Source organism: Pseudopodoces humilis, chromosome 2, assembly GCF_049639895.1.
Source record: "Pseudopodoces humilis isolate 2021_Gansu_Grassland_sample_001 chromosome 2, ASM4963989v1, whole genome shotgun sequence".
In the NCBI taxonomy this organism is placed as follows: domain Eukaryota; kingdom Metazoa; phylum Chordata; class Aves; order Passeriformes; family Paridae; genus Pseudopodoces; species Pseudopodoces humilis.
Window position 1 is genome coordinate 89,230,952 of NC_142201.1, and position 12,582 is coordinate 89,243,533.

General features: G+C 48.4%; 1 protein-coding gene across 2 annotated transcripts; it reads left to right on the plus strand.

Annotated features, from left to right (window-relative positions):
- The first annotated feature begins 4,075 nt into the window (after positions 1-4,075).
- TRIM45 (tripartite motif containing 45) lies at positions 4,076-12,562 on the plus strand. Of its 2 annotated transcripts, XM_088052088.1 has the most exons (7): positions 4,076-4,401; positions 6,506-7,239; positions 8,221-8,350; positions 10,142-10,256; positions 10,477-10,603; positions 12,001-12,160; positions 12,501-12,562. In XM_088052088.1, the coding sequence occupies exons 1-6, from the start codon at positions 4,076-4,078 to the stop codon at positions 12,150-12,152; spliced, it is 1,584 nt and encodes a 527-aa protein (XP_087908214.1). In that variant the 3' UTR covers positions 12,153-12,160; positions 12,501-12,562. The 2 variants fall into 2 exon arrangements, with proteins under 2 accessions (XP_087908214.1, XP_005524078.2); XM_005524021.3 differs by lacking the exon at positions 12,501-12,562 and having other exon boundaries at positions 12,001-12,308.
- Positions 12,563-12,582: the final 20 nt, after the last annotated feature.

Genomic DNA, 12,582 nt, shown 5'->3' on the forward strand with positions numbered 1-12,582 from the left:
TGCCAGCTGAAAGGGATAATGCTTGACCACTTCAAACTCCGTTTCCTGTTGCAAATCTGAGGACAAGAGAGATCTGCACATCTCTTTTGCTGCTTTCTTTCTATATTTCAAGTATTACTACATCTCCATGCCCTGTCCACTTCCTGTTTGCTGTTTCAGGGTTGAGCCAAGTCCATGTGTGATAATTGCGCACCTTCCATTAGTCAGTGAGTGGCAGAGGTTTAGGCTGCCAGGTGTGCTGTTTGGCTGCCTTCCTCCTTCACCTCTCCCAGGTCACGCTGAAGTGGTTGAAGTTTGATGTGTGACAGCAACAGCTCACAGAAATGTACTTTGGAGTCCAGCATGAAAGTGAAGATAATGTGGGCTTAGGGTAAATAAGGTGACTTGAGATTCAGTTTCATTTTGTCTCCAAAGCTCAACACAAGCCTGAAGAGAAAAAGCTACTGGCAAATTTAAAAGAGAGTACATGTGTTTGAAGGGAGATGCTTGGTAGTGAAAGTGTTTCTCTGAAAAGTGAGTTCCCCAGGTAATGCTTTGTAGAAAATCTGTGAGAAACCCCAGGACAGAAGTCCTCTCTCTCTGTCCAGTGGTGTTCCCAAGCAGGTGATCAGTGTTGTCCTTCTGCTGCAGCTGTCACATTCCCCAGTGTGCCATCAGCTTGCAGAAGTTTTGTCATGTGAGGCTTAGGCTTGGGGCAATTTATTTGCATGTGTTTTGAGGCTCAGCACAAGTAAAGGTCAAATGGCACCTCCTTTTAAAATATCCATGATTTTAAACTAGCAAAGGAGAGATTTAGGTTAGATGTTAGGAAGAAATTCTTTGCTCAAAGTATGGTGAGTCTGTGGGCATCAGGCTGGATGCAAAAGGTGAGGGCTGGGAATGACACCAGCCTCTGTGCCTTACAGAAATGCTCCTCTAACCAGTCAAATGCCACATAATTTCAAATGCATCTTTAGCTGAATGAGGGAGAGATTCTGCCTAAATTGAGAGATGTTTGTAAATCCTTTGTTGGATTTTCTGGATGAGGTTGATAAAAAGGGGAAGAGATGTCAGCTGGGTAGCTGGAAACAGTTTGTGTGGAAACAAGTAATGGATGCATCAAGTACTCCCAGACCAAGCCTGGTAACTCTGCTATGTTCAGAGAAGTCTCTGAAAAGCTGTAGTTCCCAGAGCTAAAAAATTCACAGCAAAACGATTTGTTGGTCAACAGGAAAGAAGCCAACAGTACTTGTCTTTTCTTTGTAAATTCCTCAAATAAGTAATTTTCCACACTGCTCTGGCTTCCATTAAGCTCAGCTCTGGCACTTTGATGAGTTTTCAGGTTTTTATCAACAAGTCATGTTGGACTTTTCTGCAGTCCTTCACTAACTGACTTTCTTTTCACCACTTTTTCAGTTTATTTGTTTCCTTATGGCAGGATATCCAGAAACAACTCCCCAAATTTAGCAGAGTAAATAGGGACAGGAAAGCATGAGGCATCCAATTCAATACTTAATAAATGGGCTATTCCCACACCACTCACAGAGTCTAGGAAGGAAATCATGCTTTAAAGATTTTTTGAACATGCTATAAAAAGTTTTACTAATATTCTTTCAGAAAAATATAAACAGGAAAGCAGCATAAAGCTTGCCTCAGAAGAGGCTAATTAGGAGATACAATAGAAATATTAGTTAGAAGTCCTTGATGAGAAGGGAGAAGGAAACAAATCTTACATATCACAGTGTAATGATCTAGTGCTTGATGATAGGAAATGAGAAGCAGATAAACAGGAAAAAGAGGAAGGAGCTGGCAGTGAGAGTAAGGTGGGGAAAGAACAGCTCACCCAGAGCAACTACTGTGGGAGGCTCTGATAGACAAGATTAACAATGGGGGCAGGAAAACAAGTTTAAAGAGGACTTCATTTCAAGTAAATCTTGGGTCAAACGAGAATAATTAGCCATCCATCAACTCTTGTGGCAAAAGGAAAATACTGGCTTAATTTTAATGGCATTTTCATTGCTTTATTTATGTAACTGTGCTCCTTTATTGCCCTCCAGTGTATATAAATTAATACATTGTTTTTTTCATACATAAATTTTGATCAGTTAAAAGCAAACTCTGAATAATCCAAGACGGGAGATAGTCTCTCAGTCAAGTTCTTGCAGTGCGTTGCAGACCAATGTGCTTAATTGAAGATATTCACCAAGCTCCAGTTTACATGTCCATTAAGTTGCCTTCCACAATTTAGGATGTAGTGGCACAGGGGCTTCCTCTACTGAACAACAGTACCCAATAAAGCAGTATTATAGGGAAAGTAACTAAAGTGAATCACAAGTTTGTACTAATGCAGCTCCTGTTTTGTGGGTCACTGGGTTAGTTTTTTGAGGTTTTTTTCCTGCATTTATGCTTTTCCTTTCTTTCCCCAAGTCTCACAGGACTCCCTTGATGATTCTCTCCAGCCCATTTCATTACAACTTCCTCTAATCATCCCAAGAGCGCTCCTGTTTTGTGCTGGTAACTCATAAATACATTACTCAGCAGTGATCTGTGCTCTAACCTGATCAGCTGGGCTGGATCCTAAGATTTCCTCTGCCATTGCCAGTCATGGCTTATTCCACCATCTCTGCAGCGATGGAAGATCCTGATGTTCTCTAGGTCGCTCACCTTTTCTGCACAAAGGTGACATTATAGCACTTCCCCTGTTTTCTTCCCACACCCATGTTTACAGGGCTATTTACTGTTCTTTCCTCTGGCATGATTAAAAGAACCAGTCTTTCTTTGTGACAATATTGAATATTGTTATCAAGTCATCTTGGCTCACAATTACTGCAGCTTTTATCCTCTCTAGCCTCTGCAACCACTGCACTTGCTAATAGTTAATCTGAAGAAGGCTGTTGGAACATCTTTCTTCTTTTTGATTTGCTTTGAGGTTGTAAAACTTAATCATGACCTAAAACTTTGATCTTTTATTGCAACATAAAAGACACAGAAATGTTTGAGAGTATCAGAAGATGATTCCTGTGTTAAGCCATTGGGCATCAGAGTGGCATTGACATCTGTTACAAAGGAAATATTTACTTATGTATTGATATTAAGTATTTATCTACTGCTCTGTAAATGGACTCTCTGGTTCTAAAAACAAAAACCTGATTGGAGATCTTCCTGGTTGTCGATTTTTGACTTAGGAAACTGAAACTCCAGAAGTCTGAAATGCTCTTCACATTACATTGGTAATGATTACATTGGTAAGATACTGAATGTCCTGGGCAAACTAATGGAGAGGGTGGTAAAAAGTTCAGTTGTTAAGCCTGAATATGGTACACTAGAAGACACTTTAGAGAAAAGAGTTTTTTCAAAATAAGGAAAATTGTTTTCAGTGTTTGAAGAGCTTACACATCAGACTGATAAAGGCAACCGTGTAGATGCCATCAAAGTCCAAGGGGCATCGTGCAGGGAGGACTTGACTTACGTTGGGCTTTCCAAGCCTACTTTTTGCAGTATTCCTAATTCCCAGGTGCAGTGAATGAAGACAGCCACCAGTTCTTCCCGGTGGGCAGTCGCAGGAAGCCCGGCCGCTTTGTAGTGTCCAGTTAAAATTTCAGCGCTCTCGCTCAGCCGTGCGGCGAGTTCTCCAGTGATCCGAAAAAAACTACCAAGGCCTGAAGGCATCCGGCAGACCGACAAAGAGGCGGCAGCAGCCAGTCAGGCGGTAAACCTGGAAGTTTTGAACTGGAAGAAGTGGAAACATGATCTACCGGCGGTGTAGGGTGGGAAAAGGCCGTTTCCCACACCAGCGGCGGAGACAACGCCGCAGGTGCCAGAGCGGGGCGGGAGCAGCGGGCCCGTCCCTCCGCGCCCTGCTGAGGGGGACGAGGACAAAGGGGGCTGCCAGATCCTCTCCGGCCGCCTTCGCCGGAGGAGGAGCGGCGGGGCAGGCAGCGGTAGGCTCCCCTGGCAGCCCCCGCCCCTCACAGCGCGGCTCCCGCGCTGCTCCCGGGGCGGGGCGAGGAACGACCCCGCGATGTGGGGCGGCGCGGGGCGTTCCCGACGGGAATGCTCGGCGGCGCGTCCGTGAGGGGCCGCGCGGGCTGCCGGCATGTCGGGACCGCGCTGCCCAGGGTGCGCCCAGCCCTGCGCGTCGCCGCGGCTGCTGCCCTGCCTGCACTCGCTGTGCGAGCCCTGCCTGCGGCGGCTCGGGCCGCCTGCGGGAGCGCCGGGCGCCGCCCGCCCCGTCCTGTGCCCGGTGTGCGACGCCGAGCTGTCGCTGCCGGCCGGCGGCGTGGGGCAGCTCCCCCCCGACTGCCTGGCCGGGAGCCGCGCCGGGGCCGCGGCCGGGTGCGACCTCTGCGCCGACGGGGCGGCGGCCGGGCGGTGCCTGACCTGCGGCGTCCGCCTGTGCCGCTTCTGCTGCCGGGCGCACAGGTGAGGGGCGGCGGGGCCGGGACACGGGGACACCGCGGCTGGGGGGCGGCGGGCAGGGACCCACTCAGGGCGAGCCAGAACAAGAACTGGCGTGTTTCCCAGTTTTTTACCCACTGCTCCCCACCCCTACCTAGAGGATGCTCTCAGGATGCTCTGTACTTAGGTAGGGACAAGCAAGCTGCTAGCATAGAATCACAGAGTATTTGGAGTTGGAAGGGTCCCACAAGGACCGTGGAATCCAAGTCCTGGCCCAAGACAGCCCCAGGAATCCCATGTACCTGTGTGTGATGTCCAAATGCTTCTTGAACTTCCTGGGAATAGGTCCATCAGCCATGTTACTGGCCACAAAGTCCAAAATCAAGCCACCCTTTGCCTGAAGTCCACGTGCTGCTCTGCATCTCAGTTTAATATCACTGGGCAACAGGTATGGGTGTGGGCTGGAAAAGAGCCTCACTTGTTGTACTGTCCTACTTTGGAAAAGACACATCTCTCAAAGGAAAATGGGGAAGTTAAGTTGCTGCTCTGCCTATCTCCACCTCCAGGACCATTTACTGTGTGTATGTGTAAAGGCACCCTTAAGCAAAGTGGAAGGAGGTATGTGCAAGTCCTGCCTAGTGTGGTTGCTACCTGCTGGTGATCAACCCATGTGCTTGCCTGCTAAGTATTGTAGAGTTACTGCAGAAAGAAGAGGTAACTGCAGCAGTTAGGAGTTGAAGAGGAGAGGGCTGCAGTGGCCTGTAAGCCAGGCTGAGGACAGTCAGCACTATAGAAGAAAAGTGATGTAAAGGCTGAATGGCAAATGAAGCAAAGAGGTGACAGGCAGGGTCAGAAAAACACCCAGCAGCACAAGCCAGGGAGGCCTCAGCCTGGGTTAAGCAACTCAGCCTATTCCCTCCATGTTTGCTGATCCTTTCTGCTTGATGAGCAAATTCTTTCCCCAGAAGGAACTGAGATACATTCCTCCCTGCCCTGCCCCCCTGCACATACTAGTGCCTGCGGGGGGAAAATGGTTTAGGCTCTTAGTTACCTTTCCACTCCAGGGTGTAATTTTCAGCATACCATTCTGATTAGCTAATGCCTCATACCCTATGGAGCTGCTGAAGAGTGATAAGAGACCTTGAATAGCAGCCTGCTGCTCTGCCAGGGATAACTGCAGAAGGAAGAAAGCAGAAAATTTGTCCCTGTGACCCACTTCCTATAGTATTTACTGCTATCGTTTTTTCACCTCACTGGCATCTACAGACTCTCACTTGATTTAGTTGATGTCAGAGCAGAACAAGGGCTAAGCAAAACCATTTGGGAAGATTTCTATGGTCCTAAGTGCCGTGGTTGTGCTTCTTGGAGCAAGTGAGAGAGATCTTAAGCTGAAGTCACACAAGACTGGAAGGCTTTGAAAATGTGGTGGATCCAAGGGAGGTTTTGGGAAGCAAAAGGAGTAGCATAAGAGCCTGTGGTGAGGTTGCTTTGTGTTACCAGAGCAACTCTGCAGAGCTTGGTCCTTGGAGTACATCTTTGCTTGTGGCTTGGAGCTCCCATTGCAACTGCCACAAGTCATTAGTTCAGGAGACAAGTAAGGAGAGAGGGTTTTAAATCCTTCTCAATAACTAACTCCTAGTGTCCAAAATAGCAGAGTGGAAATATTCTAGTGCTGCCCTGTGACATGGTAGATGTCTGGGTTATTACAGGTTCTTGATGTCCCAACCTTGGTCTCTTCTGAGCAGGACATAACCTGGCAACCACAGAGGGAAGCCGAGTTTGACTTTTGGAATATTAAATGTTTTACTGTTTGACTGTCTTCTGGTGGTGGTCTGGATTTTCCCCTAAGGGATATTAGAGCTCACTTGCCTTAGTGTCTGAAATCAGTGCTGACCATGCAGTTAGGGAGGCTCCAGGAGCCTGAGAACAGCCCCTTATGAGCTCTTCCTTTGAGAGCCTAGTTCTCAGGAGAGCACAGTTCCTTTCAGGGAATTCCAGTGGAGACAGGAGGGAGCAGTGTGCGCTGTGACTTGCAGCCTGTTGCAAACGGGCATTTGCAAAGGGTCGCAGTTTTTGTATTCAACATCCATAAAGTGATGTAAAGTGATTGGTGTTTGCTCCTGCCTAGGAGACAGAAGAAAACAGCCTCCCATGCTGTGACAGAGCTGGAGAACACCAAGGATTGCAGCCAGGCTGGGAAGCTTCTCCTGTGCCCCTCCCATCCCACAGAGGAGCTCCAGCTGTTCTGCGAGCAGTGCGACCAGCCTGTGTGCCGGGACTGCGTTCTGGGCAGACACCGTCAGCACCCCTGTGACTTCAGCAGCAATGTCATCCACAGGCACGGGGACGCCCTGCGGGAGCTGCTGAAGGGCAGCCAGCAGCACATGGACACCCTGGAGGATGTGCTGAGCCAGGTTGATGAGATGGGCAGTGCCGTCCGCAGCCGCGCAGAGGCTGTGGCCACAGAGATCTGCCTGTTTGCCAAGGGCTACGTGAAAGCGATTGAAGAGCACCGGGACCGGCTGCTGAAGCAGCTGGAGGATTTGAAGATGCAGAAGGAAAACCTGCTGCACTTGCAGAAGGCCCAGCTGCAGCAGCTGCTGCTGGACATGAGGACAGGCGTGGAGTTCACAGAGCACTTGCTGATGAGTGGCTCAGATGTGGAGATCCTCGTCAACAAAGGGGTGGTGTCCAGCCGTCTGACAAAGCTCAACAGCATTGCTTACAGCACCCACCCCAGTGTGGATGACAGGATCCAGTTCTCCCCCCATGAGAGGGCAGGGCAGTGTTGTGGCTATGAAGTTTTTGGGGCCATTCTCAATAAAGTGGTTGATCCAGCCAGATGTACCCTGCATGGGGAAGGTAATGGGGTGGCTGTACAGCAGCTGAATGGGAGTGCTCTGCTCCCTGAAGTCACCCCTCTGCTCTCTGTACCCACATGGCACTGTTGGCTCTCTGTTATCCGGGCGTTGACCAGGGGCAGAGGTAGAGCCCCAGCAGAGGTTGCATTGCGTGCCTGTGGGAGCTGTATTGGGCAGGGAGCCAGGCAGCTTTTCTCATCCAGATGTGCAGAGCATGTGGCACTGCCCTCCACAGCATCACCAACCTCAGCATGGGGCTGAGGCATGAGAAGGGCTCACTCAGGGGATGGGAATGGCACCTGCAGTAGCAGGACATGATGATTAGCAGGTGGTCCAAGCTGTTCTGCAGCATGAGCCCAGGCAGATCCCCATTGTGTCTGAGTAAGTTTTTCCCGTTACAGCTTCTGCTGAGATTGCTATGGGAAAACCTTGATGGTTTTATGGATATTTGCTCATTAAAGACTTGGAGCTGGGTCAGCAAACAGATGATGTTCAGACCATCCCACAGAGCACAGCCAGCTCTGGTCAGTAATGGTCTGTGCAGGGCAAATGAGACAGACACAGGACTTGTTCGATCCCTTCCATGCCAAACTGTATGTCTTGAGTTCTCTGGGGCACAGTGGGGTGCTGTTCCTTCTTCCTCTGGGTTGCATGGTGCATCTTGAGGCCTTCTGGGAAGGTGCCAGCTTCCAGTCCATAGAGTGACAGGCAAAAAGACCCCCGTGGTCCATACAGATCTCTGGGCTAAACCTGCCAGACATTTCACAGAACCTATGACTTCCACTCTCTCTTGATACCCATCATATGTTGATTTTTCCCTGTGAGTGGAAGAAGCTGTACACTCAGAAGCAAAGTCTTGGCTGTGCTCTGATGGGGCTGCAACTCTGCAAAAGATGTGGGAGGTGGCAGTCATGGCTTGACTTGAATCCTTTGTAGTTCTGTTTCTTTCTGGTTTGGTGGTTTTGTTTTTTTTCCCCCTCAGATTTCCACAGTGCCCGTCAGAAGCAGCTGAGTGGCTTTACCCTGTTGTGCAAGGACACTACAGGGGAGCGCATGGGACGGGGAGGAGAGGCTGTGCGGGTAACCATCACCCACAAGGACAAGAGGGACTGGTGGGTATTTCACCCAAGAAATCCCTGGTCACTGGCTTAGCCTTTCTGCCTCCCTGGTCCTGGCTCCTTGCTTGCTTAGGAGGGTGGGAGGATGTGCTTCAGCATGTGGGGCAGAGCCTGTAGAGGAGAAGGCATGACTCTTTTTCCCACAGTGCTTCCGACTGGTTTGGTTTGGCTGGACAGTGATTGCTGAAATTTGTAGCTAGTCTTTGAGTGATTTGGGCTTCTTAAAGGAGTCAACTCCTCATGTGTGTTGCTAGGCACGGTCAGAGGGAGCTGTTCCTTCTCACTCCTCCCGGCAGACACCTGGGGCTCCTGCTTTTGTTAACACCTAATACGTGTAAGTCATTGCAACCCCTGTATGACAGTCACAAGTCAGACAGGGTTCACCAACCCCACGAGCCTCTCACAGCTGATGGAAGTATTCCTCTTCATGTTCTGGAGAAAGAATCTGTGTTGTGCTTTTGTCCTTTTTCCTGTAGTTGCAAGCATTGAGTACTTTAACACGTTTGAAGGCTTTCTAGCAAAACCAGGAAAGGCTGCACTTGAGCTTCTCAGTATTTCCACAAGGAAAATGACCAACCAGAAAAAGTTACAACTGTTTCCAGACCACACTTGTCACTAAAGAACAGCCAGGCACAAAAGCAAACCCAGTTGTGGGTTAGTTGTTGATAAAAATATCTACTGTTTTATAGTAGCTGGAACCAGATGCCAGCATTAATTTGTTCCAGGAACACTCATGATGGGATGACCTGATGAAAAAAAGGGACAGGATGCTAAAACCCTTTGCTATGTTGACAAAGCACAGAGAAGCAGTGCTGGCTGCACAGATGCTTATCAGTAGAGCATAATTGTCCAAGAATATTGTTCCAGTGTACCTTCCTTCCATAAGTGCACCTACGATGTAGGAAGCTGCATGCCTGAGGGGTTTCTGGATTTTTCTTGGTGGGGTGGAGGTCGCTGTGGCCACATTAACTCCATTTCTTGCTCTTTGTATGCAGTTGCTACATGGGTTGCTGAAAGCTGCCTGGCTTTGCTTTGAGGCACAACAGCTGCAGAAGAGCACGAAGTATCACCACACAGTTCATGACAGGAAATTATGTAGGCAGCTGTGTTGATGTGAAGATTTGGGGGTGGGGAATACAGATTATAAACTGTCATGTCATGGGGCCCAGGAGACTAATTAGTGGGGATTAGCAAGAACACCTTGCTCTGTGCAGAGCTGCCTGATAATTGTCTGTGAAAAGCTTTCCATCTTCCTATGGAGCAGGCAGTTTATCCGCCAGTAACCAGCTCAGGCTTTCTGTCTAGCACTGTTCACCAGGGCTCCCTGTGAAACACAAAGAGCTTCAGTATGAAAAGGGAGAGTTTACCAGCCGGGACCTAGGACTCCTCAGCATTGAAGGGAGGAGTCGGGGTCAGTGCTGTTGGAACAGTGGTTAAAGTGATTCAAACCTACCCTGTTATATCCTGTCTTCTTAATGGGTTTTTCTAGAGGTAACTGCTTGTTGAAGCTGTGAATTTAACCCATTTCTGTGAGCTCTTATCTAATGGGATAATCTGACTTGTAAGTGTGCTGTGTGTCACCTTCTGCCTTTTCATTTTGTGGGTTGCTACAAACCCTTGCAGTGCAACTGGCTTTGTGTGACTTCCTTTGTATGGTAATTGCAGCTTCCAGTAGCAGGGAGGTGTGAAAGCCACTGTACTCCAGTCTAGGCCAAACTCTGGTTTACATTTGAAACAATTTTCTGCCAGTCACTGACCTCTTGGATTTCTCTCTACTGTTCACAGCGCAGTCAAGCCAACAGTGTGTGATAATGGTGATGGGACCTACTATATTTCCTACAGCCCTGAGGAGCCAGGCTTGTATGCTGTCTGCGTCTGTGTGAAAGGGCAACATGTGCAGGTAGCATTTCTTGTTTCTCCTGCACTGCTTCTTCTTTACCTACTCTTATTTTCTTAGTTACTTGTTTTAAATCTGTCTAAGGATTACTTCTACCACGTAGCAGTTTAAAGCTGGGCTTAGTGATCTGTGACTCACAGGGTCATGCAGATGGTGTCTGAGAATGCAGACGCATCTGACAGCAACCACTGCAGCAGCCTCTCTGTTTGCTTGTCCTCTGCAGGGCTCCCCCTTCACTCTGATGGTGAAGCACAAGTTCCGTGAGCACCAGGGAGTGTTTCACTGCTGCACATTCTGCTCCAGCGGGGGCCAGAAAGCCGCTCGCTGTGCCTGTGGTGGGACCATGCCAGGTGGGTGTTCAGCTCTCCCCACGCTGCTGGGATCCGGAGGATTTGTTGCACTAGCTCCTCCCTAGTGGCTAGAGGTGTGAGGAGATACTCTCACCCACCTCTCACCTTGGACATGCACCAGGAATGTGGTGAACTGCGTACACATGTTTTGGTGGGGTGACTGCACCAGGGAGAAATGCAGCAGACACACGAAGGGTCTTTGTGGCACATCCCATAGACAGAGACCTGAGCCAGCTGTGCAGAGGTGGGGCAGGGCACCTCAGCTTTTCAGCCCTTCTGGGTGAGGCTGAGCAGCATTGCACCTACAGTGGTCCCGTTCCAGTGCTGGTGTGTTGGGAGTGTGAAAAACGAGGTTCACATATTTTTTTATAGAATTTAAAAGTTTAATAAAAATACAATTAGGAGCTAAAAATAAAGTATACAGATATGGCCAGGTGTCTCTGCATTCAGCCAAGAGAGCACACCTTACTAACAAAGGGTTGTCCCTTAAAAACAGAATCCTACTACATATCCATAAATTCTCATACGTACTCAGACATTCTTCTTAGGATTTTTGGTGTTCCTCTATTTAGTTTTTCCTTGCTCCCCCTTCCAATAGATCAGTCTTCTAGGCGCCACTGGGTTTTATGTTCTTCGATAACATGTGCCATAAATTTTTCCTTTGGAGGGCTTGGAGGACTGCTTGTCTTCATCTGGACAGGATAATCTTAGGATGCAGGGGGGTCTCTGACTATTTTCTTTTTTAGTCTCTGGGTTATATAAACAAAAAAGTAGTTTATGCTTTTGTATCATGTTATATCCTAACATATACATATTATACCACTATTTCTAAGTTACATCAATAACAGAAATAAAGGTAACTATATTAATACAACAAAATTTTCTAATCTTATAACATTCATTGTAATATTTGTGAAAAGCCAATAATATGATATGCATTTATAACAGGGAGCTTGTGGGCTGTGTCACACAGTGACCAGCTCTGGAGAAGCCTCATTCCATGTTTAGGACAAGAGTTCAACTCCCTTACTTGTTTGATCCCAGCCATCTTCCATGTCCTTCACCAGCATGTGCCATTCTGTGTTTTGTGTGCTTTTAGGATAGAACTGACCTCTTCCTTTTTCTTGATCTGTATCTTTGGCCATAGCCACAAGCAGCTGGCATGGGGTTCTGGATGCTTGTGTATTGTTTTATTGAACAGCCAAGGGGATGGAAATCATCCACTTTCCCCAGCTGTTGAGATGAGTTGCTCTTTCTTTATTGGGTCCTGGCAATTTTGGCTTTGAATACGCTGTGTTCTCATCAGCACATTTTAGAGTCCTGGGGCCAAAGCCTACAACACATTGGGATCTTCTGGTCCACTTTGGGTTGAACTGCTGGTGCCTCTTCTCTTGCAGGTGGGTACCAAGGCTGTGGCCATGGACACAAAGGTCACCCTGGCTGCCACCACTGGTCATGCTGTGGACAAGTGAAGGAGAGCTCAGAGTGTTTGTGTAGGCCACCCAGTGACACCTCACAGAGGAGTTTGCTCAGGACAGTTGCACTCTGAGCTGCCAGGTGAGCTCCTGGGAGTCCAGGGCACTGCTGCTGCCTGCTCCAGGAGCAGAATGATCCATGAGGATCCGTGTGATTGATCCTTGCATAACTTTGCAGCCAGCAAACAGCGTGATGGGTGTGAGTTGAGACAGGGGGGGATGAGGGAAAATAAAACAGTGCCTTATGTTCCACCCAAGGGCGTGTATGCAAAGTTATTTTGTGCTCAAACAGGAGCAAGTTCTGGGAATTGTACTGTTGCCTACACTTCTGAGGACTTTTAGTCCATGGGGACATGCTCTAAGGGGAAATTCAGTCTGAGCAGTTACCTCACAGGAGGGTCAAGATGTGTCCTATTCTGCAGGGTCAACAGCCTCTGCTGTCCTTCTTGATGAGGTTAAAGCTGCTCATTGGGACACATTCCAAAGGGCTTGTGGTCATGCCCT

What these genes read in the sequence shown, in the direction of transcription:
- TRIM45 (XM_088052088.1), top strand. Translation starts at nt 4,076, where the DNA reads ATGTCGGGACCGCGCTGCCCAGGGTGCGCCCAGCCCTGCGCGTCGCCG. An exon ending in CACAAGGACAAGAGGGACTG is followed by an intron (nt 8,351 to 10,141) that starts GTGGGTATTTCA and finishes TACTGTTCACAG; the next exon opens with CGCAGTCAAGCCAACAGTGT. An exon ending in TGAAAGGGCAACATGTGCAG is followed by an intron (nt 10,257 to 10,476) that starts GTAGCATTTCTT and finishes TGTCCTCTGCAG; the next exon opens with GGCTCCCCCTTCACTCTGAT.